Genomic DNA, 27765 nt, shown 5'->3' with positions numbered 1-27765 from the left:
TCGGGGGCAGAGTGGCATGCAGGTAGAATCCTCCAGGAGGGTGTTCTGGGTCCTGTTTTGATTTATATCTCAGAAGCAATCTAGAGGAGGAAGTAGAAAACATCTTAATTACTGTCTTAAAAGAGATGTTGCAAATGCCTGGGAGAAGAGAGAGAAAATTACAAGCATAGGCAGAGAGGCTAGAGGATGAGCAGAAATTAATAATCTGGGTTTGAAATCTGTGAAGACACAGCTAATACCTTTGGGCAAGAATAATTATGAAAATAATTCTGTAATGACAGGGAGCTGTTTAGAAAGCAATGTCACTGAGACAGACACCTGGGTGTGAGAGCAGATGACAAGTCAGATAGGAGATTGTAATGTGTTGTGGTGCTTCTGAGCTGTGCATTCACAGGCATCAGATCACGAAGCAGGAGATCACGAAGCAGGAGATCACGAAGCAGGAGATCATGGAGCCAGATGCAGATGATTCCTCCTTACACACTGCTGCTGTGACTATCCTTGGACCAGTGCTTGGTGAGTGAGCTGCTAAAAGACCAATGAGGAGAAGAAGAGCAAAGGTGATAAAGGGGCTGAAGGAAATGAGTGACCAAGACAGGTGAAATGAAGGAACAGAACGTGCATAGCTCAGTTAACAAGTCAAAGAGACTCCATACTGTCTCTGCTGGTGTAACACCCCTGAAATCAATGGAGCTAGCACCAGAAGGATGTTTGGCCCTTACTGTGTACAATTAGCTGAAGGGGAGTTAGGAGAAGGGAGGAAATAGCATTCTGACATGCCCTCAGGGCTTCATCTCATTCAATGATGTGCTTTGTCATTCTCACATCTGGTCATTCTGCAGACCGCCTTGTAGGAAGGAAATATGTTGTGGATTATCCCTGGCCCCTCACTAATTCATATGACTTCCTGTCACCAACTCATTGTCCCAAAACGTCCCTCATGGCAGGACTTGGCATTTCAGTGACTCTGCCTCACTCTGTTCCTCAGGATGTCAGTGGTCTGCTACGGTGATGGCTTGTTCTTCCAGCCAGGTCACACTATGGTTCCATCCCTTCTGGGTTACTAGTGTCCTGTACAAACAGTGTGTAACACAATGGTGATAGTCAACATGACTAGGTTCTTCTTTGGCATCACTCTTCTTCCACAGCAGTGGCTCGCAGGGCTGCTCCCTTGAGTCCCTCAGAAAAACTCAAAAAAGCCAGACAAAAATATAAACTTCCACCCGTCCTTAGGTTCTTCCTGGTGCTCCACTGTTCTGCAGAACACTGACCCACAGGGCTGAAATCTTGACCCTGTTTCCACTAATTCCACTACTGTAGCTTTTTCACAGTTCTCCCTCCATCTGGCTTCTCCCAGGTCCTTCCAGTAGAGCGGGAACTCCAGACCACACTCGAGGTATAACAAGGTGGAGCTACCTGGATTTCGGACAGTGTGAGGTTATACACCCCAGCACAATTCCTCACTGTGTTCTTGCTTTCCTGGTGAATTGAGGACCATGAGAAATGACTCCACTGAGAATCACCTCCCTGCTGTAGATTTCTCTGAGCTAACAGGTTTCAGAGTGATAGCTGTGTTAGTCTGTATCAGCAAAAACAAGGAGGAGTACTTGTGGCATAAGCTTTCGTGGGCTAAAACCCCCTTCATCAGATGCATGGAGTGGAAAATATAGTAGGCAGAATATATATACACAGTACATGGAAAAGATGAGAGTTGCCTTACCAAGTGGGGGGTCAGTTCTAATGAGACAATTCAATTAAAGTGGAAGTGTGCTATTATCAACAGGAGGAAAAATCACTTTTGTGGTGGTAATCAGGGTGGCCCATTTGAAACAGTTGACAAAAAAGTTGTGGGGGAGGGATAGCTCAGTGGTTTGAGCATTGGCCTGCTAAACCCAGGGTTGTGAGTTCAATCCTTGAGGGGGCCATTTAGGAATCTGGGGCAAAAATTGGGGATTGGCCCAGCTTTGAGCAGGGGGTTGGTGTAGATCTCCTGAGGTCCCTTCCAACCCTGATATTCTATGATACACTTCTATGAAAGTGTGAGTAACAGTAGGGGAAAATTAGCATGGGGAAATTAGTTTTTGTAGTGACCCATCCACTCCCAGTCTTTATTTGGGCCTAATTTGATGGTGTCCAGTTTGCAAATTAATTCCAGTTCTGCAGTTTCTTGTTGGAGACTGTTTTTGAAGGTTTTTGTTGTTGTTGAAGAATTGCCACTTTTAAGTTTGTTATTGCGTGTCCAGGGAGATTGAAGTGTTTTCCGACTGGTTTTTGAATGTTCTGATTCTTGAAGTCCGATTTGTGTCCATTTTATTCTTCTTCTGAGCTAATAGTTGACCTTGATGTCCTAAATTGTAACTGCTTTACAGGTGTTCAAGGGTAAAGCTTTTATGAGTTTAGAGGAGAAAATGATAATGCTTCAAAGGGATTTTAAATAGGGCTGGATGTAGTCAGCTGTGGGCAAGGCAAATGGTTTTTGCAAGTCCATTTTTGGATGGATTGGAGTAAGGGGTGAAGCAAGGGCATGGGCCTTCAGATAGGAGACTGTCACAGAATGACCAAGGCCCAGAGAGTGGAGAGGAATGGACTGATAGACTTTAGGGAGGTTATGGCAGGATTTAGGGACCGTCTCAATGTGGGGGATAAAGGGAAAGAGAGAACGGCCAAAAATGACATTGAGATTCAGGGAGGATGGCAGAGTCATTGACAATAATGGAGATGGGTGGAGAAGTTGTGGGTGTGGAGGAAAGATGAGTTACGGTGTGAGTGCCCTTTGCTTCATATGCACAAAATCAGTACAAAACCAACGACTCCGCATTGAATTAGCAAGTCTTGTGCTACTGCAGGTATTGTCTTTCAAATAAGACATTAAATTGGTGACCTGGCCAATTTTCAGTCATTAAAGATCCCTTGGCAGAGGTTGCAAGAGTTCATTCTACTGTCCTGGCAAATTTTGATTTGGATTACTATTGTCTACTGAACTAAAATTTCCCTTCTAGAATATTATTTTGTTTTACTCCAGAAATGGCTGCAATTCTTGCAGCAATTCACTGTCTGTAGCTTGTTGAAATGGTTTTTGGGATCCATTGGAATGAAACAGAAGAAGTAGGGGGCACCAAATGAAATTAATAGGCAGCAGGTTTAAAACAAACAAAGGAAGCATTTTTTCACACAACGCACAGTCAACGTGTGGAACTCCTTGCCAGAGGATGTTGTGAAGGCCAAGACTATAACAGAGTTCAAAAAAGAGCTAGATAAGTTCATGGAGGATAGGTCCATCAGTGGCTCTTAGCCAGGATGGGCAGGAATGGTGTCCCTAGCCTGTTTGCCAGAAGCTGGGAATGGACGACAGGGGATGGATCACTGTATGATTACCTGTTCTGTTCATTCCCTCTGGGGCACCTGGCATTGGCCAATGTCAGAAGACAGGATACTGGCCTAGATTCACCTTTGGTCTGACCCAATATGGCTGATCTTATGTTCTTAAACAAGCTAGTTGCAAATGTTAAATATCTTTGAAATAAGAGGTGTTAGATAAGGAAATTATTTTGCAGAAGGCATTGTCTAGCCCATCCCCCCTGGGCCAATGCAGAACTGTTCCTTCCAGTATTTTGTCCAGGTTTGCTTTAAATATCCCAAGCAACAGAGTTTCCGCCACATCCCTTCGGAAGTCTATTCCTGAGCTGATAAGCAGATGATCTCAAATGGAAATCAAAGGGCAGTTTATGTAGGGGTTTTTTCCCTAGAGCATCTCAGATTCTGTAGTGTGGAGCTAATATAACCTAGAACAGCATGTTACCCTTGACTGACTGACTAGCCCATCTAATCATTCTATATCCCCACACTGGTGTAGACTAAATGTTGTCTTTGCTCTTTACAGGCTGCCAGAGTGGTTGCTGGGGAAGAATTTTTTTTGCAAAAAATGAATCTTACAAGTTATAGTCTTGTTGGAAATTTAATTAAAGAAACCCAAAGCTCAAGCACTTAAGGTTATGTCACTGTGGAAACCTCCTAGACATTGCAATTTCTCTTCTGCATCTCTTTGCACTGGGCAAATTCTCACTCATGTGAACCAACAGTGTGTAGCTCTGCAATAACAATGGGACCCGCTGAAATAACACAGGTAGCACATTGCACCTGCATTCCAGGCTTCTGGCCCCAGAACCACAGCATATGTCAAACCCATTGAAGTCAGAACCTGGCAATCCATTTGCCACCCATGACCTAGGTGCTGAACTCCTGAGGTGACCCACAGACAATCCCTTCTAGGCCTAACCTGTAGCCACCAGAGCATGGGGTCATTTGAAGGCAGAGGCTCTAGGTTGCAGAATGAACCCTCCATCACCTAGTCCCACTCACCCCCACTCCATCACTGTTCTGTCATTTTCCAGCTAGCTGGACTCAGTTGTCTTTGTCCATGTTTGTGCATTGTGGATATGCGTGCGGGGAGGCTCGGTATGCAGGAAACGAACCTGCTTTCTCTTTGGCTATGCTGCTTGGTTGCAGTTTCTGACATATGTCACCACTATAAGTAAGAGCTTCACAATAGCTTACGGGTTGGCGCAAGGCAGTGCACTGCAGAACTTGGTCCACTGGCTTTGGACGCCACTGCTCTGCCTCAAACCATGGCCCTCCTGAGGTGCTCATGAATGTGGGACTGGACGGCCTGGTAAGAATGTGTCGTGGGGAAGCCAGCTCTGTGGGGTGCAGTCAGGGCCAGATGTGTGACTTGCTGGACTCTAAGCAAGAGTGGAACTGCCAGCTCCAATGGAGCACTCAGCTGAGGGGTTGTTTCACTCCCAAGGCGGGTCAAGCCTTGCAATACAGCTGTTGCTTCAGTGTCTGCCCATGAGACTACACAGGGCCTCTAGCAGCTGCTTGCAGCACTCAGATTTAAGACTGGCCCCAAATGCAGGGGAAGGGCTGAGGGAGAGATGTGTTCTTGCTATAACTTAAGTATAAACACTGCTGAAGGTAACTTACCCTCTTCTCTGGAGGAGGCTGCAGCACGCTGGGGCCTTCAGCACTGAATCAGCAACTGCACTGACATATGAAGAAAACATAAGAATGCATGGAATTTTTTCCAAATGGGAAGCAACCCCCTGGCGTTCAGTCCAGCCTGATTGGTTTGCAGGGTTCTGGGCCTGCAAGGGCTCTGTTTATTTGCTTCACATAGAAGTTGTTCAGGTAATTGCAACGGTGACTAAGTGGAAACACAAAACAGGAAAGATCATTTTGAAGGAAAGCACAAAGCTCTTTAAATGGTGTGAGAAACTAACAGGGGAAACTAGAGGGCACACAGAGGGAGAGGAGGACTAAGCTAGTAAGAACCGAGTCCAGCTAAATCAATATAAGGTGATTGTCCATGCACATGGGTTGCAACAATTTAACTGAAGCAGTTTCCAAACTGAATTAAACTGGTACAATTTTCTCATGCAGACCAGGCCTTACTCTCAGGCATTTAGCTTGGAAGAACTACTAGGGAAAGACTGCCTGTGGCAAGCTGTCCCATAAAGATATAGAGTAGGAACTACTCCCTGTTTGGCTCCACAGAGGAATATGGTCTGGCTCTGGTTTTTGTACATTTTAGATTTCTACTACCTCAGAAGTCCAACACTTGAGATAACAGGGGTTACATCATCCAACATCATTCAGTGGGCTTGCTGAATGCACGATTAATGTGGAGAAGCTATTCTAAGGAGAGCTAGTCACACTATTTGTTTTCCTTTTTGCTATACATCTGCAGTAGCTAGTACTGTAGGTTTTTAATGAGATTTGATAATATGCTCTCAGCCCTGTGTGTTATAGCACAGACATAAATGGGTATCTAGCTCTATCTCTGTAGGATAAATCATGTCAAAATGCTGGATCTTTTCATTCCTTAAAAATGAAGAGAAGATGCAATTGGAAGTGTCCTGCATTGGCTAGCTGAGCTAGGTTTCCATTATCAATCATCCAAAAGAACCTGTGCTATTCTCATAGCTGTCTTTGCACATGTGGTAAGCTTTAGGTTAAGAGCTGCGAGGCATGCAGATGGCAGATATGAGGACGGCAAAATTCCATTTGTGCTCCAAATAGAGATCAGGTGCTTGTCAGATGGAACTTATCTGGGGCCTTACTGAAGAAAATCAATAGCCACATTTTTCTGAATACTCAGAATGGCAACAAAAGATGTGACAGGAGAGTGGAAAAAGTACAGGATTTGTTACTTTCAAATAGATTTTTCCCATTTGCCAGCTTCTATAAAGGAAGTTTAAAGTGTCACCTGCCACTGACAATCCAGCCAGCTACCATCCAGGATTGATCCACCCATTCTTAGGTAAGATTATTGAGTGAGACAACTCTGAGTACCTAGGTGGCTCAGATCTCCTTGACCCTGGCCCTTCTGGGTACAGACCTGGGTTTGGCATGGGGGCAGCTCTGTCTCAATACTCCTAATCACAAGGTGTTGTTCGCCATCTTGCAGACACCAGTGGAGGTTGCTTTTCAGTGGTTTGGCTGCAAGGGTTCTTGTCTGTGGGGTTCTGTAGAGCTCCAATTTGTCCCCACTCTGCTCAATATGGATAAAGAGACATGGGCTATGATATATATATATATATATATATATATACTGGTTATTACAGCTCTTTATTTTTGTCTGTCTCCTCCAGACCCACAGTGCTTGGTAGAGATTGGGTCATCGATAAATGGTGGCTGACTGAAGCTCAGTCTAGATAAACCAGAAGTGATGTGGTAGGATTTGGGAAGATATGGACAGGAAACAATAGCATTGTGCACCTTCAGGAAATCCTGCAGATATTTCCCACTGTTGCTAACTTAGGGTTATGCTTCCCAAAAGCCACAATTTATGGCCCTAGTGTAGACATGTGTGACGAAGTGAGAATGTTCTTAATGTTTTCTCCAAATACTGTGTGGGTGCCTCAGTTTCCCCTATGCCTTTCTTAGGTATGTAGGTGGTGGGATAAGGGTGTGTGATTATTGCAGAGCCCTAGGCAGATGTGATGCTGTTTGCACAGAGAATTGCCGACACCCTGTCTCCTGGCAACTGATGGCCTGGGCCCCTCCCCTGCAAAGGTGCCAACTGAAGGTGTTGGAGAACAAAGATCAGGTAGCCTCCTGGCCTGGAAGAGGGACAAAGGGGCTTCAATCTGGAGCTGGTTGGGGAAAGAGAGGGAGGCCCAGAACTGGGGTCTGGCCTCCCTGCCCCCAAAGATGGACCTGACTGAGGGGTCCTGTTTTCTATAACTACAAGCTCTGTTTTGGACTGTGTTCCTGTTGTCTAATAAACCTTCTGTTTTACTGGCTGGCTGAGAGTCACATCTGACTGTGGAGTTGGGGTGTAGGGCCCTCTGGCTTTCTCAGGAGCCCCGCCTGTGCATACTCGCTGTGGGAAGCGCCCAGTGTGAAAAGGGGATGGTAAGTGCTCTGAGGTCAGACCCAGGAAAGTCAAAGCTGTGTAAGCTTCTTGCCCTGGAGACAGTATGCTCACAGAGAGGAGGCATGCTACCTCAGAGTCCTGACTGGCTTCGTGTGGAGTAGTTCCAGAGCATTGCCCGGTGACTCTGTGACAACAAGTCATGTAACCTTGCTCAGAGCAGGTTTATTGACATACAGGTGATTTAAGAGCTCAGTGTTGCCTAACTTTTTTCCCATTTAAGTCAATGGTAAAACTCCCACTGATTTTAAAAAGAGCAGAGTTAAGCCAGTGCTGAGCACTTTGGAAAATCTCATCTTCTCTGTTGAAAACACCTGTGGACTATTTACAGTAGCGCTTCCAACATTGCTACCACCAGTGGTGATGCAGTGTGGAGAGTTTGCAAACTGGGAGGAATTTTGGATCACCCAGCTGCCTTTAGATGGTCATAGAGCAGCAATGACTGGGGTCAGCTCTTTTTCATCTCCATCAGACCAGGAGGTTGTGATCACATGAAGATTAGATGGTTGCTTTAGAGCAATTCAGGAAGTGAAGCTTGAACAGAATGCAGCAGCTTGAGTCTTAAGTACTGATAGTCTTTTTTCACCATGACCTGATCCAACGCCCATTGAAATGATCACTGTATATCCACTGACTTGGGTGGGTGCTATATCCGAGAGGTGTGGTCTTTTGCGTGTGAAATACAACACTGGTCCTGGCCGCTTTTGGCCATTAAAGCCTGTTGTATTGACTAAATTCCAACTAGGGTAATGACATGTTGTCTGTAGTACTTACTGGTCAATTCACCTTGCAGTTTCACTTGGATATTGTAGTGTTACAGTACACTGGTACAGTTCACACGAGAAGTGGCTGCATTTTAGATAAGGATCAGTCCCTTTGTATAATTCCAATATGTAATCCCTCCCTTAGCTAAAGTTAAGATGGCTACAATAAGTATCAAAGACAAGAAAATAAGTTCCAAGAACATTACAGGTTAATAAAAAATCACAACAACCTTTACAAGTAATCATTAAATGCCATTTAAACCTAACCATTAAGTAACTGGTGAGAACATGCAGATGATAAGATAAGGTAATGTACACGGAGATTTGAAATCCTCTGCAGTAAGTATGTTCTATAACACAAATCTAGCCATGTGAGTTCTGAAGTAATATAATGGATGTCATTTAGCTTCATTAGAAATGTATTAAGATTGTTCATGAGGAAAGGAGTTCTATAAGTCCTGATCCTGCAACTGGATCTAGATATGCAGATCCCTGCACCTGGAGCCCTGTACTGGGACAGTCCATGTGGATGTGATGAGCAGGACTGGTGCCTGAATGTAAGATCAATATCTGCCAAGATAAAATTCATATGCATGAGCTATTTCTTATTCATGCCACAGAGTAGATCGTTAACACTGCAAGAGTGTTTAGAAATCTATTTTGTTTTGTGCCACTGATGCTGTTCTTTCACATTTTGCATTTCCCATGGCTAGGACAGTGAGGCTAAGAGGGTCACTTTCACTTTTGTTTTTTAGTCACTTTTGCTTTCTGGTACCTTGGTTTTCCTGTGTGCTCAGGTGTTGGGTGTACATTCACTCTTGCAGGGCAACGTTGAAATTAAAAAATAAATAAATCTGATTATTCATTGACCTGAAAAAAAAAATTCAGGAAAACATTTCTTGCCATAGTTTGCCATCTTCCTCGCCTCCCTCTGCCCCCCCTCCACAAGTCTGCCATATACAGTCTAGATAGTGTCTCTTTAACTGTATTTTAGAACCTGATTTGTCTGAGAGGGAAGGGGAAATGAGCACATGTAGCTTATTTCAGAAATTAGAAAAAGCAAAATAAAACAGCCTTTCAGTTCTTTAAGCAATTGTCCACACAGATTCCTCTCTTGGTGCCTATGTACATGAAGTTGGGTTTTATAACGGGATGGCCTGACCCTTGAGGGTGTGTCTGCAGCGCAATGAAATGCCCATGGCTGGCCTGCGTCCGCTGACTCAGATTTGCGGAGCTCCAGCTGTGGGGCTGTTTAATTTTAGTGCAGACATTCAGGCACAGAATTCGTGGGAGGCAAGGCTTGAGGCCTTTCTGCTTGAGAAATCTATGTAAGCCTTTTCACACTCTGGGACTTATGGAGAACCCCCGTCCCTCTGATGAGCTGAGACATCACGCTGAGCCCCCGGGCCACTTCTCATAAATCTCATTTGTCCACCACACCCTTGATAGAGGCAGGAAGGAGCACTGTTTCTTGGAACCAGGGTAGACACAGATTTATTTCCCCATCTCCAAGCAAAAAGCATAAGTCCTCTCTTCAGGTGCCTTCCACCAACAATCTGAAAACTGACTCCTGTTCTGGTACCTCTGTACCAAAAGTGTAAGTCAGCATCAGTGGTTCCTACTGAGAATAAGCCCTGACCCTTGCTCCAGGAGCCTCAGCACTGAGTGATTTACATGTGGCACAATCAGCTGCTTTGGGTCTGACCAGCTCTGTGGAGGAAATGCCCCTAGAGTTCAGGGCCTAGAGCTTCTATTCCCATGCTTAGTCCCAAAGAAGAAAGGAGACTAGTGACTCATCCTTGATTTCGGCATCTCAATGCATTTATTCATCGTTTTGAATTCTGCATGGTTACCCTGGCTTCTTTAATCCCTTTTTTGGATCCTATGGGCTGCTTCACAGCTCTCTACCTGCAAAATGCATATTTTCACATCTCTATACACCCAGCACACAAAGTGTCTGAGATTCCTGGGAAGCAGGTCAGTCACACTGCCAATACAGAGTCCTGCTCTTTGACTTCTCCACAGCTCCATGGGCCTTCACCAAGGTTCTGGCCAAGCTCAACTGAGGAGACAAGGAATCTGGATAGCCCCCTATCTAGACATCTGGCTAGTTCAGGCAGAAACCCCCATAACAAATGACCAACTGTAGCGAGGTGGTTACCCGCTCCTGCCCTATGGGGCTTGAGAGCCAGGGCTGAGGGCAAGAAAAGCTAGGCTGATTGGGGAAATGGCTGCAGCTGGGCCTATAAAGGGGCTGCTAGGCTGAAGCTTAGCCAGAGTCTCCCTCTGTATTCAGAGAGGGAAGGGCCTGGCTGCAGGGACCTGAGGGAGTACCGAGATTGGAGGAGGGCTGAGGGGGAAAGGCCAGGGAGCTCTGGCCTGGAAACCCCCAGGCTGCAAGGCCTAGATTAGGGCCTATTAGGTATTGCGGTTGTAAGGGGGCAGCCCACAGGTAGACAGAAACAGCAGGTCCAATCCCCCTCACCTGTGATGAGTGGCTGATACACTGCAGTCTGCCCCAGGGAGCAGGGCTAAGCAATAACTAGCAGTAGCCAAGACTGAGGCGAGGTTGGGGGTAGTGGGTGTGGGTTCCCTGCGGAGGGGAGACCCTCAGGGATTGTTGGGGTTTACTGCTAGGGGGCAGCACCCCAGTGGGAGGAGGCACTGGGAGGGACTGAGGCCGGCGGTAAAGCAGATCACCAGACGGCAGAGGGCGCTCCAGAGGCTGACGAACTAATTCCCAAGGACAACCAGCGGGAGGCACCGCCAGGTGAACCTGACTCTATTACACCAACTCACTTCCACTCATGCTAATCCCCTTTGCTTCAGTGACACTCAAGGTCAACAGAGAGAGATCCACATGAACCCCAACCTGGAGCAGTGTTGGATTCCAGATCCCTGGTGGCATGCTTTCCTCAACAGCGATAGCCGACAATGACAAACCTCATTAGGCAGCTCCAAACACCTCCCAGAACACCAGTGAGGACATGCCTCATGCTCATAGTGCACATGGTGGCATGCAGTTAATGTCACACCACATGTTAGATTTCATCTTCATTCTTTGCAAGGTTAAGATCAGTATACTGCATGGATTAGCTGGTTACAATTCCTCCAGAAGTCCTATAATTAAATTGGTGGACAGAGCCTTTCCATGTTTGCAGTGGCATTCTCTTTTCCATACCCCTACCTAGGAAGACTTTAGGAACAGATGCTTCCACTCAGGGCTGGGAAGTGCATCTCAATCAGCTAGGCTGTCTTACACATCAGCATTCTAGAACTCAGAGCTAAACAGTTCGAGTGCAAGGTTTTCCTGTCCCATCTTCAGGGATTAACAACCCAAGTACTGACAGACAAGAGCACAACAATGGACTACATCAACAGACAAGAGGAGCAGGATCCTCCCTACTCTCTCTCAAAAAGCCATACATCTTTGTGAATAGTGTACCCTTATCACACCACACAGGTAGTTCTACATCTTCCAGGCCTTCAGAACAGCCTGGCAGACCAACTTAGTAGGGCCTTCTCTAAGAAGAGTCAATGGTCTCTCAAGGATCCAGTTCTCTACAAAATCTTTTGCAGGTGTGGTTTGCAATGGTACACCTATTTGTTACATGCCACAACCCCAACAAGAAATGTCAGAAGTTTAGCTCTAGAGTGGGTGATAGTCCAGGCTCTCTCAGAGGCGTTCTTTGTTTCATGGACTCCAGAATTACTGGCTCCCCATTGAGCTCATGACTGCCTGCTCCCTTTGCCATTGATTAATGAACACAGCTGTGGTGGTGGTGGTAGTAGTAGTAACAATAATAACAGCAGCAATTACATATAGTGAGGTAGCGATTACCTCACCTAGGAAATCCAGGCCTTCACGGCAGGTCCCTTGTACATGGTCATTACAAGGACAGAGTCATCCGTAGGCCTCGCCTACAGATTTTTACCTCAGGTGGCTTCAGACTTCCCCATAAATCAGTTTTTTCTCTCCTAAGCAACCCTCTTCCCCAGGTGAAACAAAGCTATACACATTAGATGTGAGGAGAGCATTGCCCTTTTACGTAGATGTAACTACATTGTTCAGGAGAACACATAGACTGTTTGTTGCATTTGCTGAGAGGGTTCTGGGGCAACCCATGTCCACCCAGAAATTGTCCAAGTGGGTCTCAGACTGTATAAGAACTTGCTATGAGTTAGCTAGGAAAGATCCCCCTGGTCATATATGGGCTCATTCCCCTAGGGTTCAGACACCTTCGGCTTCCCGTTTGGGTAATGTGCCTGTATCAAAGACATGCTGAGCGGCACCATGGTGCTCAGATCACGTCTACCACTCGATATTCCCTAGTGCAAGCTTCTAGATCAGATGCTAGTTTCGGTAGGTCTGGCCTGCAATCAATATTTAAGTAGGACTCCTCTTTCTCCCTCCAAGCAAACAGGAGCTGCTTGTTAGTCCCCAAGACTGGAATCTGTGGGCAATCACTCAAAAAAGAGAGAACAGTTACTTACACTACAGTGGCTGCCATCCTTCTCCCCTTTTCCGGAGTCCTGCAACTATGAGACTTTTTACTGGCAAAGGAACTGAGAGATGGTTGAGGCCATGCCACCCTTTATGCCCTCAGTTATGGGAGGGGGCCAGGAAAGGGGGCACCCACTGTGCAGGTGTGGCCCCAACTGCCACTGCTACTAAAAATAATCTAGCCTGGCATATATCGGGCACAAGCAAACCACGAGAGGAATCCAGATGGACAACACATTGTGAAGAACGATAGTTACAACAGGATAAATAACCATTCTTTCACTTCAAACTACTCATGGCAAAAGACATGCCAAGTGGAAAATGCAATAGTAATGTTGCTTTGCATATACACAGTGCTCAAAGGGCTTAGAAAGATGGAGAAGTGTCAGCATTACCAGTTTACAGAGGTGGAAACTGAGGCAAAGAGAAGCTAAGTGACTTGCTCAGGGTCACAAAACAGGCTAGTGCCAGAGCCTGGAATGGCAGAGGGGCTAAATTCTGGCCTGCACTGAGGCTGCTCTGATAGCACAAAACCGATGCAAGCTGGACTGGAGAACTGTGAGGGTAGTCTGCTGGGTAAAGCAAGTGGCCAATGGAAGCATGTGACTATAAGAACCAGCCAGAGGAAAAGACTGGCTAGTGAAGGAGAAACAGAGCTCAGGAACAGGTTTGCTGAGGTGGAAAAGGAAGAAGGGGCACAGCAGGCAGTAACAGAGGTGGGAGGGCAAGGAAGAAGAGAAGAGCAGTTAGTCCAACAAGAAAAGGGGAAAAGTCAATGGAGAAAGGCAGAGTTCAGAGCCCCAGGAGGACAGAGGATGTCTCGCAGAAGATTTTAAGCGAGAACGCAAGACAAGAGGACTTGCCGCCAGAAAGAACAGCAGGAGGAAGGCTAAAGAATCACACCAACACCAGGAAGAGGCAGGTCTATGTGATTGGGACTCCCTATTAGAAGAACAGACAGGCCTGGCACCAGAGCTGAGCTGGAGAACAGAAGGATGTGCTGTCTGCCAGGAGGTAAGATACAGGATGTGGGACCTGAGGCTGAAGAGGATCCTAGTGGGAGCTGGAAAGACTCCACTGATTGTCCTTTATGTTAGAACAAATGACACAGCTAGATTCTCACTGGAACGCATGAAGGGAGACTGTCTCAGGCTGGCGAAGATGCTTAAGGAAATGGAGGCTCAGGTGATCTTCAGTGGGATTCTACCTGTCTCTAGAGGAGGAGAGCGAAGGTGAGGCAAGATTATGGTGATCAACCGATGACTCAGGCAGTGGAACTATAAGGAGAGCTTTGGGAGGCATTCATTGACAGACGACTGTTCTTATGGGATGGACTCCACTTGAGCAGGGAGGAAAATAGACTTCTGGGATGAAGGTTGGAGCTTTAAATTAGGAATTTGGGGAAGACAGTGGGGAGATGATTATGTAATCTTCATGCCTGATTCTAACATTGAGTGGGAGGAAAATCAAGTAATGGAGAAAAGAACAACAAAGGATAGGAGAGGAAAGATAGTGCCAATACCAATGACAGTAACAGTCAGGTAGGCGACACTAGCAGTAGAATGATTGTACCCAATCAGGTGAGGAATCTGGGCAAAGCGAAACAGAAACAATGAAGATGTCTGTACACTAATGCAAGGAGCCTGGGTGACAAAATAGAGGAACCCGAACTACTGGTGCAGGAAGTGAAACCAGATATTATAGGGGTAAGAGGAACATGGTGGAATAGCAATCATGACTAGAGAATAGGTATTGAAGGGTATGTGCTGGTCAGGAAAGACAGAAATAAAGGTAAAGGTGGTGGAGTGGCATTGCATATTAGTGAGGTAGGCTGTAAAGAAATTAGAAATGGTAGAATGGATAAAGCAGAATCTGCTGGATCAACATCACTTTGTGGAAGAAAGCTAACAGAGGCTCTACTGCGGTTGTGCTTGGGGTCTGCTACAAATCCCCAGGATCTGATTTAGATATGGATAGAGACCTCTTTAATATTTTTAATGAAATAAATACTACTGGGAATTGTGTGATTATGGGAGACTTTAATTTCCCAGCTATAGATTGGAGGAAAAGTACACTAATAATGGTAGGGCTCAGGTATTTCTGGATACGGTAGCTGATAGATTTCTTCATCAAATAGTCGCTGAACCAACAAGAGGTGATGCCATTTTAGATTTAGTAATGTTAAATAGCAAGGACCTCATAGAAGAACTGGTTGTAGAGTTCACGCGATCATGAGCTAATTCAGGTTAAAGTAAATGGAAGGATAAACAAATATAGGTCTGAAACTAGGGTCCTTGATTTCAAAAGTGTAAATTTAAAAAATGAAGGGAAGTAGTTAGGGAAGTGGATTGGACTGAAGAACTCAAGGATCTGAATGTGGAGGAGGCTTGGAATTACTTTAAAGTTGCAGAAGCTATCTCAAGCTTGCATCTCAAGCAAGGGGGAGAAATTCACAGGGAAGGGTTGCAGTCCAAACTGGGTGAACAAGCCTCTCAAACAGGTGATTAAGAGAGAACCTACAAGGAATGGAAGATGGGCTGGGTCAGTAAGGAAAGCTACCTCCTGGAGGTCAGACAGTGTAGGGGAAAAGTGAGAACTGCCCAAAGCCAAGCAGAATTGGACTTTGCAAAGGGAATTAACCAACAGTAAGAGGGTTTTTTTTAGCCATAAAAATAAAGAGAAAACAAGGAAAGAAGACTCATTCTATCATTGGTGCCTGCTTCTCCACGTGGGCACCAATGATACTGCCAAGAATGACCTTGAGCGGATCACTGCGGACTATGTGGCTCTAGGAAGAAGGATAAAGGAGTTGGAGACGCAAGTGGTGTTCTCGTCCATCCTCCCCGTGGAAGGAAAAGGCCTAGGTAGGGAGCGTCGAATCGTGGAAGTCAACGAATGGCTACGCAGGTGGTGTCGGAGAGAAGGCTTTGGTTTCTTTGACCATGGGATGGTGTTCCATGAAGGAGGAGTGCTGGGCAGAGACGGGCTCCATCTTACGAAGAGAGGGAAGAGCATCTTTGCCAGCAGGCTGGCTAACCTCGTGAGGAGGGCTTTAAACTAGGTTCACCGGGGGAAGGAGACCAAAGCCCTGAGGTAAGTGGGAAAGCGGGATACCGGGAGGAAGCACAGGCAGGAATGTCTGTGAGGGGAGGGCTTCTGCCTCATACTGGGAATGAGGGGCGATCAACAGGTTATCTCAAGTGCTTATATACAAATGCACAAAGCCTTGGAAACAAGCAGGGAGAACTGGAGGTCCTGGTGATGTCAAGGAACTATGACGTGATCGGAATAACAGAGACTTGGTGGGATAACTCACATGACTGGAGTACTGTCATGGATGGTTATAAACTGTTCAGGAAGGACAGGCAGGGCAGAAAAGGTGGGGGAGTAGCCCTGTATGTAAGGGAGCAGTATGACTGCTCAGAGCTCCGGTACGAAACTGCAGAAAAACCTGAGTGTCTCTGGATTAAGTTTAGAAGTGTGTGCAACAAGAGTGATGTAGTGGTGGGAGTCTGCTATAGACCACCGGACCAGGGGGATGAGGTAGATGAGGCTTTCTTCCGGCAGCTCACGGAAGCTACTAGATTGCATGCCCTGATTCTCATGGGTGACTTTAATTTTCCTGATATCTGCTGGGACAACAATACAGCGGCGCATAGACAATCCAGGAAGTTTTTGGAAAGCGTAGGGGACAATTTCCTGGCGCAAGTGCTAGAGGAGCCAACTAGGGGGGGCGCTTTTCTTGACCTGCTGCTCACAAACCGGGTAGAATTAGTGGGGGAAGCAAAAGTGGATGGGAATCTGGGAGGCAGTGACCATGAGTTGGTTGAGTTCAGGATCCTGACGCAGGGAAGAAAGGTAAGCAGCAGGATACGGACCCTGGACTTCAGGAAAGCAGACTTCGACTCCCTCAGGGAACGGATGGCCAGGATCCCCTGGGGGACTAACTTGAAGGGGAAAGGAGTCCAGGAGAGCTGGCTGTATTTCAAGGAATCCCTGTTGAGGTTACAGAGACAAACCATCCCAATGAGTTGAAAGAATAGTAAATATGGCAGGCGACCAGCTTGGCTTAATGGTGAAATCCTAGCGGATCTTAAACATAAAAAAGAAGCTTACAAGAAGTGGAAGGTTGGACATATGACCAGGGAAGAGTATAAAAATATTGCTCGGGCATGTAGGAATGTTATCAGGAGGGCCAAATCGCACCTGGAGCTGCAGCTAGCCAGAGATGTCAAGAGTAACAAGAAGGGTTTCTTCAGGTATGTTGGCAACAAGAAGAAAGCCAAGGAATGTGTGGGCCCCTTACTGAATGAGGGAGGCAACCTAGTGACAGAGGATGTGGAAAAAGCTAATGTACTCAATGCTTTTTTTGCCTCTGTTTTCACTAACAAGGTCAGCTCCCAGACTGCTGTGCTGGGCATCACAAAATGGGGAAGAGATGGCCAGCCCTCTGTGGAGATAGAGGTGGTTAGGGACTATTTAGAAAAGCTGGACGTGCACAAGTCCATGGGGCCGGACGAGTTGCATCCGAGAGTGCTGAAGGAATTGGCGGCTGTGATTGCAGAGCCATTGGCCATTATCTTTGAAAACTCGTGGCGAACCAGGGAAGTCCCGGATGACTGGAAAAAGGCTAATGTAATGCCAATCTTTAAAAAAGGGAAGAAGGAGGATCCTGGGAACTGCAGGCCAGTCAGCCTCACTTCAGTCCCTGGAAAAATCATGGAGCAGGTCCTCAAAGAATCAATCCTGAAGCACTTGCATGAGAGGAAAGTGATCAGGAACAGCCAGCATGGATTCACCAAGGGAAGGTCATGCCTCACTAATCTAATCGCCTTTTATGATGAGATTACTGGTTCTGTGGATGAAGGGAAAGCAGTGGATGTATTGATTCTTGACTTTAGCAAAGCTTTTGACACGGTCTCCCACAGTATTCTTGTCAGCAAGTTAAGGAAGTATGGGCTGGATGAATGCACTACAAGGTGGGTAGAAAGCTGGCTAGATTGTCGGGCTCAACGGGTAGTGATCAATGGCTCCATATCTAGTTGGCAGCCGGTATCAAGTGGAGTGCCCCAAGGGTCGGTCCTGGGGCCGGTTTTGTTCAATATCTTCATAAATGATCTGGAGGATGGTGTGGATTGCACTCTCAGCAAATTTGCGGATGATACTAAACTGGGAGGAGTGGTAGATATGCTGGAGGGGAGGGATAGGATACAGAAAGACCTAGAAAAATTGGAGGATTGGGCCAAAAGAAATCTGATGAGGTTTAATAAGGATAAGTGCAGGGTCCTGCACTTAGGACGGAAGAACCCAATGCACAGCTACAGACTAGGGACCGAATGGCTAGGCAGCAGTTCTGCGGAAAAGGACCTAGGGGTGACAGTGGACGAGAAGCTGGATATGAGTCAGCAGTGTGCCCTTGTTGCCAAGAAGGCCAATGGCATTTTGGGATGTATAAGTAGGGGCATAGCGAGCAGATCGAGGGACGTGATCGTTCCCCTCTATTCGACATTGGTGAGGCCTCATCTGGAGTACTGTGTCCAGTTTTGGGCCCCACACTACAAGAAGGATGTGGATAAATTAGAAAGAGTCCAGCGAAGGGCAACAAAAATGATTGGGGTCTGGAACACATGACTTATGAGGAGAGGCTGAGGGAACTGGGATTGTTTAGTCTGCGGAAGAGAAGAATGAGGGGGGATTTGATAGCTGCTTTCAACTACCTGAGAGGTGGTTCCAGAGAGGATGGTTCTAGACTATTCTCAGTGGTGGAAGAGGACAGGACAAGGAGTAATGGTCTCAAGTTGCAGTGGGGGAGGTTTAGGTTGGATATTAGGAAAAACTTTTTCACTAGGAGGGTGGTGAAACACTGGAATGCGTTGCCTAGGGAAGTGGTGGAATCTCCTTCCTTAGAAGTTTTTAAGGTCAGGCTTGACAAAGCCCTGGCTGGGATGATTTAATTGGGGATGGGTCCTGCTTTTGAGCAGGGGGTTGGACTAGATGACCTACTGAGGTACCTTCCAACCCTGATATTCTAAGACATGGGACCATTAATCACTGAGAATGGGGTGGAAATTAAAGATAATCTGGGCATGGCCCAACAGCTAAACGAATACTTTGCCTGAGTTTTTAATAAAGGCAATGAGGAGCTTATGGGAAGTGGCAGGGCGGCTAATGGAAGTGAGGATATGGAAATAGAAATTACCACATCTGAGATGGAAACCAAACTGAAACAGCTTAATAGGGCCAAATCAGGGGTCCAGATAATCTCCACCCCCAGAATACTAAAAGAATTGTCATATGAAGTTGCTAGGCCAATGGCAAGGATTTGTAATGAATCTGTAAACTGGGGGGTCTTACCCTATGTCTGGAGAATTGCTACTATAGTACCTATTTTTAAAAAAGGGGAAAAAATTGATATGGGAAACTACAGGCCTGTTAGTTTCACCTCAATTGTACGCAAGGTTTTGGAACAAATTTTGAAAGAAAAGGAGTTAAGTACATAGAGGTAAAGGGTAGTGGGGATAGAAATACAACATGGTTTTACCAGTGGTAGGTTGCCAGCCCAACCTGATCTCTTTCTTTGAGAAAATAATAATTTTTTTTTAAACAAAGGAAATGCAGTAGATCTAATTTACCTGGATGTCAATAAGGCATTTGATACAGTTCCACATGGGAAATTATTCATTAAATGGGAGAAGATTTATATGAGACCTGAAAGGTGGATGAGGAACTGGCTAAAGGGGAGACTACAATGGGTCATACTGAAAGGTGAATGGTCAGGCTGGAGGGAGGTCATTAGCAGAGTTCCTCATGGATCAGTCTTGGGACCAATCTTATTTAACATTTTCATTCATGATCTTGGCACAGAAAGTGGGAGTGCGCTAATAAAATTTGCAGATGACACGAAGTTGAGAGGGATTGCCAATACGGAGGAGGACCGAAATATCCTACAAGATGATCTGGAGGACCTTGGAAACTGGAGTAATAGAAATGAGATGTTTCAGAGTAGCAGCCGTGTTAGTCTGTATTCTCAAAAAGAACATGAGAACTTGTGGCACCTTAGAGACTAACAAATTTATTTGAGCATGAGCTTTCGTGAGCTACAGCATCTTTCGTGAGATGCATCTGATGAAGTGAGCTGTAGCTCAGGAAAGCTTATGCTCAAATAAATTGGTTAGTCTCTATGGTGCCACAAGTCCTCCTTTTCTTTTTGAGAAATGGGATGAAATTTAATAGTGCAAAATGCAAGGCCTTGCATGTAAGGACTAACAACAAGAATTTTTGCTATAAGATTGGGATGTATAAGTTGGAAGCGACTGAGGAGGAGGAAGAGCTGGGTGTATTGGTTGATCATGGAATGACTATGAGTTGCCAATTTGATGTGACGAATGCAATCCTAGGATACATCAGGCGAGGTATTTCTAGTAAAGATAGGGAAGTGTTGTTGCCATTATACAAGAAACTGATGACCTCACCTGGAACACTGTGTGCAGTTCTGGTCTCCCAGGTTTAAGAAAGATGAATTCAAACTGGAACAGGTGCAGAGAAGGGCTACTGGGATTATCAGAGGAATGGAAAACATACCTTCTGAGAGGAGACTTAAGGAGAGTGGCTTGTTTATCCTAACCAAACAAAGGCTGAGGGGAGATACCATTGCTCTCTACAAATACATCAGAGGGATAAACAACAGGGACAGAGAGGAGTTATTTAAGTTAAGTTCCAATGCTGACACAAGAACAAATGGATATAAACTGGCCAACTAAAAGTTTAGGCTTGAAATTAGACGAAGCTTTCTAGCCATTGGTGGAGTGAAGTTCTGGAACAGCCTTCCACAGGGGTACTGGAACAATTTTAATAGTGGGGGTGCTGAGAGCTATTGAACCAAACTGTAAACCCTGTATATGATGGAAACCACTTCACGCCGGGGGTGCTGCAGCACCCCCATGCAACCCTAGTTCCAGCACCTATGGCCTTCCAAGGGGAGCAGTGGGGGGAAAAAAAACCTAACTGGTTTCAAGACTGAGTTTGATAAGTTTATGGAGAGGATGGTATGATGAGATTGCCTATAATGTCATGTACCAATCTGAGACTGCTAATAGCAAATATCTCCAATGGCTGGTGATGGTACACTAGATGGGGAGGACTCTGAGTTACTACAGTGAATTCTTTCCCAGGTGTCTGACTGGTTGGGCTTGTCGACATGCTCCGGGTCTGACTGATCGCCTATGGGGTCAGGAAAGAATTTTCCCCTGGGTCAGATTGGTAGAGACCCTGGGTTTTTTTCACCTTCCTCTGCAGCATGGGTCATGAGTCACTTGCAGCTTTAAACTAGTGTAAATGGTGGATTCTCTGTAACTTGAAGTCTTTAAGTCATGATTCAAGGACTTCAGTAACTTAGCCAGAAGTTAGGGGTCTATTACAGGAGTGGGTGGGTGAGGTTCTCTGGCCTGCAAAGTGCAGGAGGTCAGACTGGATGATCACGATGGTCTATTTTTGGCCTTTAAAGTCTGAGTCAATGAGATGAGAAATAGGTTTAATTGGCTGCCTAGGGATTCTCCTTCTGTAAAGGGAATCCCCAGGAGGTATTGCGGCAGCATATTGGCTCTACATCACACAGCCTCCTGGTCCTCAGCACAGGGGACATTCTCAAGGGAAAGTGGGGATGACAGGGTATTTCTGCACTCTAGAATAGCCCCTTAGGACTGTGGACACCTGGATGTAAGAGCAGTCTTTGGATTGCTCTAACTTATGCTGGAAACTGGGCTGGTCCCTGGGCAGTCCCAGGATCCAAGGCCAGAAAGGTGGTACATGTAAGGCCCATCCTCCCACTTCCTATGCTGTGATAGGGCCCCAGAGAGAATCCCCTATATCCTAGTCTTGAATTGCATTTCTGGGAGTCTGCTGCTTTTTTCTTCTATTTACATTTTGTTTGATCTCAGACACTGAAAAATAATCAAGCTGAAAATACTTATAGCTGTATACTGCCTTTTCGGAACTGTTTCTCATTCCCAGCCAGTGGCAGAATTGCAGTGGGAAAATGTGAGTAGCTGGATTTAACATTGTCAAGACAGCTCTGACTGCAGCCAGGTTAAATTAACTCCCTATTTTCCTTGCCCTCCCCACTATAATTCACTGCATCTCTTTAGGTGTCTGACAACTGGGGGAGCAGTAAGCAAATAGTTAAACGTTTTGCTTCTCCACCCAGTGGTGTGGTGGGTGTTGCCTGTGTCAGAAACAATATAAGAACAGTCGGAAGTTGCAGCTGGCAAGTAAGGTTTGGAGTAGCGGTGGTGGGGCATTTAGATCTGGTGGGGACTGTCTTTTCCCTGAGACTGTAAACACTTGATCTTTGCAGAATGTCCGAAAACAAGAGAAAGGGGAGAGGAAAGGGCAAAAAGAACAAAGAAGGGAAAAAAAGGGAAAAAGAACCAGACCCAGGAAAAGGTACTTTCAATTTTTAACAAATTTTACTGCAATTAAAAAAAATCCCTCTAGCAAGAGAGTACTTGTAGATTGCATGAGTCAACTGAAATAATAAATAGCATCTACCAAGCAAATCTGTCTCCATCTCATTCATATTTCAGGCAGGTAGAAATCTTTCTTTATCAAATCCTCTTTATTCCTAACCCCTACAAGAATTTGGGGCAGTGTGTTTTCTAGAAATAGCAACACTCATGATTTCATATACAGAGGTGACATGATAATTAGAGGTTTTCAGGCTAATAGTTTTTTCTTTTCTTAATGTAAATATCAGAAAGTCTCTAGTTAGTCAGAGATGAGGGAATAAACCTTGGGATAGATGATACTTAGAGCAAATCTGATTTAATTTGCATCATCATTATTAAAGCAACTGTATTGCATTTCAGCTAAAAGCACGTGTGCTGGAAACCTCTACTCTTGTTATTGGTATCGGATTGTTAATTACAGGCTCTGAAAGGTGTGACTGCTGCTCCCTGAACCTAGCACTGTAATCGCTTAGCTGATGTTGGGTAAACATTCATATTGGGTTTAATTCATACTGTTTTGCTGCAGAACAACTGTTTTGTGCTGGAGAAGAATGGAAATTATTTTGGAAAATACAAATGTTCTGGTGGTGAGGTAGCAGAGTGGTGTTACTCTCTCTCTCTCTCCCCTTCCCCCCCAATTATACTGGGGAAACTATCATTTCTGGTGGTTACTTATCTGTTGTTTATCTGGCAATTTATTTGGACAGTGCAGCGGCTCTATAATGGTTTTGTTTTTTATTAGCGTGGAGAGAAACTAGAAGCTGGACTTTTGTACTGGGGGAAACTTTCAAATAGATTAGATCTAAAGCTGGCTCCCATCTTATGGGTCACATTCTGCTCTCCTTTACATCTGGGGGAAATTCAGAGTAAGGCCATTGACCTGAACAGACTTGCCTGGGTTTTCCCTGGTGTAACTGACAATAAAATTTGTCTCTGCCCTTCCTCATAATCTTTTTGGTTTTGCTCTCCCCCCCACCCCAGTTTGTGTCCGGGCTGTGTGACCATATCATGTAGTCAGGATAGCGGGTGTTAGTGTGATGTCAGATGTCCATGGTGACATGTTATAGTGTCATAAACAGAAGGGTTTGTCTTTGCTGCAGGATTAAAGGCCAGCTGGTCTGGGAGGGAGAAAGTTCTGATTCACAAATAAAAAATCTCATGAAGGGGAACTCACCAGAGACAGCTGCTTTGGAGCAATGAGGGTGGGGTGGTGCCTGCCCCAGGGGCAACTGGGCAACAGCAGGGGTGGGGCCTGGGTAGTTGGGTTGCGATAGGTGCGGCGGGTGGGGCCTGCCCCCTTAGTCATTGGGCTGTGACGGGCGGTGGGGTGTTGCCTCCCCCTGAGTAGCTGGGCTGTGACGGGGGTGTGGGGGGAAGGGTGGTTTCTGGGTGTTTGGGCTGTGACAGGCGTGGGGGCGGGGGTGATGCCTCCCCCTGGATAGTTGGACTGTGATGGGCAGGAGGGGGCGGTGTCTCCCCCAAGTAGTTGAGCTGTGATGGGTGGGGAGGGTGGTGCCTTTCCCTGAGTAGTTGGGCTGCAATCGGTGGGGCAGTGGTGCCTCCCCCTGAATAATTGGGCTGTGATGTGTGGTGGGTACGTGGGTTGCAGGCATGGGGAGGGTGCCTGGTGGCCCTTGGGTAGGTGGGCTGCAGGCATGGGGAGGGTGCCTGGTGGCCCTTGGGTAGGTGGGCTGCAGGCAAGGGGGGTGCCTGGCCCTTGGGTAGGTGGGCTGCAGATGGGGTGTGTGTGCTTGGCCCTTGGGTAGGTGGGCTGCTGGCTGGGGGGCGCTTGGCCCTTGGGTAGGTGGGCTGCTGGCTGGGGGGCGCTTGGCCCTTGGGTAGGTGGGCTGCTGGCTGGGGGGTGCATGGCATTTGGGTAGATGGGCTGCAGCAGGTAGGGTGGGGTGGTGCCTCTATTGTTTTGAACCATCCTGTGGAAAGTTCAGAGTGAGACGCAGGGAAAAGCAAAGAAGAAAAGGGACTCAGCCTGGAGAGATCCAGACGCTGCTCTGGGCTTGCTAGTTCCTTTCAGATGCCCCAGACTTACCTTCCAGCAGGGTATGTCACTTTCTGTAAATATGTCTGCATTGCAGTGTATACATTGAACGGCAAGTGGGGTTCTCTGGCGAAACAGAAACATGCCCCTTGTTACTGATCTGACCATGGAGTTGGATGCAGGAAAGTTCTTCCCCTTCCCAAGCTGTCAACTTTCAGAGAACCCAGAAACATCTTTTGGAAGACAAAGGAAGACACTGTGCAGCCTGCTAAAAAAGGGGGTGGCAAGGGTGGGTGGGGAGTGCTGGACACTTTTTGACCCATTTCCTCAGAGGCATTTAGGCTCCTAACTCCCATTGAAATAAGTGGAAGTTAGGCACCTAAATACTTTGGAGTATCTGGGGTTTGGCCCTCTTTTCCCCAAGGAATATTTCTGAAGGTACCAAATTCAGCTCATCCAGCTCTGGCTCTCACCCAGTATCAGCAAGTTAGGGAGTTGGCCTTTGTCAGTCTGTACTGACCAGATGTCTTATCTGGTCTAGAAAACTAGGCCTGATTCTCCTCTCATACAGCCCAGCTCAACGGAGCCAGGGGAGTTACTCATTCTCTCCAGCGTGAGAGGAGAACTAGGCCTTTGGAGGGGCTAGGCTCAATGTTCATGTCCGTGCATCCGTAGCCAGAGCCCCTCACTGTACAACCCCAGGAAGGGGAGATGTCGGCAGAGATCAGTGAGGCCTGATGGGATCCAGGGGAACATTCTTTCTGACCACAAATGACGTGACACAGGCGACACAAATGACTTTTCCAGGGCTGTTTCCTCAAAAGAACCTACGGTGCCTGCTGAGGAGAATGGGACATGAACAGGAGGGTTCTGATGGGACTGTTGAGTCATCTGAGTTCTTTGGGTAGAAGTCTGCAGTCACAGAAATGTCATTGTAACTGGGAAGGAACCAGGGGATTTAGTCATGGAGAGAAGAATGCAGAGCTCCAGGGGAGCTCCACGGAATTTTTAAGAATAATTGCAGGGTGGCTAGTGCTGCACACGCACTGGATACTGTAACTCGCTGAGTCAGTCAGGCGTGGGGCATAAGGAATATGGAGAAGATTAAAACACATTAAAAAACCCTGGAAAGTAGCCGATTATTTACTCTGGTTCCCATTTATTGAGCACATAGAAGCTGATCTTACCTAGCAGGTGATGCAGGTCGATTTGAGTCCCTTCTCTAGTTCTGTTCAATTTGGTTTATCCTCTTTTTCCCTCTTAAGTGAATGTGCTGCTGGTGGAAGGTGCTAGACTGGCAGCCCTGGAGAATGAAGTCCTCTGACTGTTTCCCTGAGCCATCCTGAGACTGTTTAAAATTCTTAAGACTGCAAAGATTGAGCATCCCTGTGTCTAGATAACTACAGTCCAACTTCTGTGAGACAGAGACCCACAAAGTATCAGGTTCAGCATGCAACAGTAAAAAAATGACTTAGAACAAGACTAGAGGGAGATCATTCTGAGGATGAGGAGTCTATATAAGGCACACCCTGCAGTTTCTACTCACTAATTTTGCTGCAGGCTGGAACAAGAGACTTGGGGAATGCACCAGTAACGCTGAAGGAGTTCAGATCTTGAGGAAAATTCTTCCCTGGAAGTGGAGCTGAGACTTAGCTAGAAGACTAGACAAAAGAAGTTGAGAGGCGTTTGGGTGCCAAGGACCAGACATTTAAGCAAGACTCTGGTAAGCAGGGAAGCTGTTGCCAGTCACCCTTCCCCACCATGACACCCATGTGATGTACCTTGGAGAACAGGGCCAAAGTAATTGGTGACCAGGGGAAAAAAATCTTCCCAGAGCTGGGAGAACAGATGCCAGAAGAGCCATGATCAGGGAAGCTTAAGCCTGCGTGCAAACCTCGTTGCTAGGATGAACAAGAGGGAGACGAGCTCTGATGCCTGCATGCTGGAGAGCACCTCGGTGCCTCAGGGGTGCAAGGAAGCCTTTATAGCATCATAAACAAGGGGAAGGGAAGCCAAACATCCAGAGGGGACAATCCCTGAGAAGTTGAAAACACTGACTGTTTGCTAAGAAGACTGTAGGGTAATTTGTTAGGGAAAGACAAGAGAAATGTGAAGTTCCTTGTAGGCTGAGTTGCTTAATAGTTCCATGCATTCTCTCTTACCTTTAGCTGGCTGCAAGGAAAATGTTGTGCGTGTGCAGAATTGGTTGTTATTCACTATTGGTGATCAGGTAGGGGGCACAGGAATCATGCCATTCTTGTGATTAGCTGCTGGTACGGGTTAACTCTGAAAACCATGGTGTAATGGGAACGAAGAGAAAAGGTTTCCAAAGGTCCCTGCTGAAGAGCATTGCAACAGATGTGTCTTTGTATGTGTTTGGCCTTCAGAAGAGTCAGGATTTGATTGTAATTTCCCTCTGGGAGGTGTTAACATTAAAAGACATTCTGAGATTAGAGAGTAAGTGTTTCTGAGGCTCTTGCGGGCTATGGTAAAGAAGTTCAGGTTATAAACAGCCAATAGAAGGGTTAATCTTACTGTCAATGTTATGAATCTTCAAAGTACTGAGTGGATAATCAGACCCAAGTACAAAGGTGAACTGATGATTTGCTCAGTAATTCTTGAATGATATAATTTACTCTTAATTCTGATGTAGGTAAGAACGCCCTCTTGCTATAAGTGTTATTCTTGGCTAGGCTTAGTTCTAAAGCATTTAGTTAGCTACAGTGAACGCTCTAAGCCTGAAACTGTCCAGTGAAGATGGGAAGAGACAAGAGCAGGATATATTTCAGGAGTCATGCCTCAATTTGTTCCTGGTGTAGCAGTACTAAGGATGAAGTCTGTCCGTAGCTCCTTAGACCTATTCTGCTTTTACCTCTTTGCAATTTCACTGGACATTATAAAAGGGTTCAGCGGATTTTTCACCAGGAATGAATTTGGCCCCATATTTATTGAATTTTAGGGAAAGCCCCAGTCTGATTAAGGGCTAGTGTTTCTTCTTGATAACAAAGAAGGCTGTTTGTTGGTGTGGAACTGAAATCCATGCAGGATCCCTGTTTTGTGCATTTCCTCATTCTCATCCTGAAGTGAAGCTCTGTGTAAAGCACTGTGGTGCCTGAAGAGAAGCTGGAGAAATTATTTCCTAGTAGTATGCAGTGTCCAAGCCAGCCCCAGCCCCAACTCCAGCTTCTTTGTGCTGCTGAGGTCTTGCAAAGGGACAACTGAGAATCCCCCTGAGTCCTAGACCCAGCATAGGCAGCCCTAAACTACTCGATACTCCTCTCTTGTGTAGGGGGTGAGGAGGGAGGAGGAGAGGGCATGCCAGGGGCAGGAGGGTGGGGCAGAGAGTACCGTACCCCCGCCAATAATCCTGTTCTAGTGCAGCAGTCCACATGAGCCTGCTCCAGACGACATCACTTAGAACAGCCCTTGGCTGGCTCAGGACAGGGGGAGCAGAGAGATGGAGCCTCTTTTCTCACCTGCTTGTCTCTGCTGCCCGAGTGTGGACTCAGCACAGCTGAGGTGTTTAAACACCCTCCAGGTGGGATTTAGGGGTAACAGGGAGC

General features: G+C 46.3%; 1 protein-coding gene across 3 annotated transcripts in view; it reads left to right on the top strand.

The window, feature by feature from the left end:
- NRG2 (neuregulin 2) overlaps window positions 1-27765 on the top strand; it is a 314296-nt gene that overhangs the window by 128896 nt on the left and 157635 nt on the right. Inside the window, exon 1 of one of the 3 annotated variants that reach the window (XM_084636242.1) lies at window positions 22048-22144. The exons of the other annotated variants lie outside the window; for them this stretch is intronic. Within the exon in view, the coding sequence (XP_084492368.1) occupies window positions 22057-22144 (88 nt within the window). The 5' untranslated portion in view covers window positions 22048-22056. Of the gene's footprint in view, window positions 1-22047; window positions 22145-27765 lie in introns of those variants that run through there. 3 annotated transcript variants of the gene reach the window in all.

Source organism: Lepidochelys olivacea, assembly GCF_965140295.1.
Source record: "Lepidochelys olivacea isolate rLepOli2 genome assembly, chromosome: 8".
Classification (NCBI taxonomy): domain Eukaryota; kingdom Metazoa; phylum Chordata; order Testudines; family Cheloniidae; genus Lepidochelys; species Lepidochelys olivacea.
This window is presented reverse-complemented; position numbering and strand designations above follow the sequence as displayed.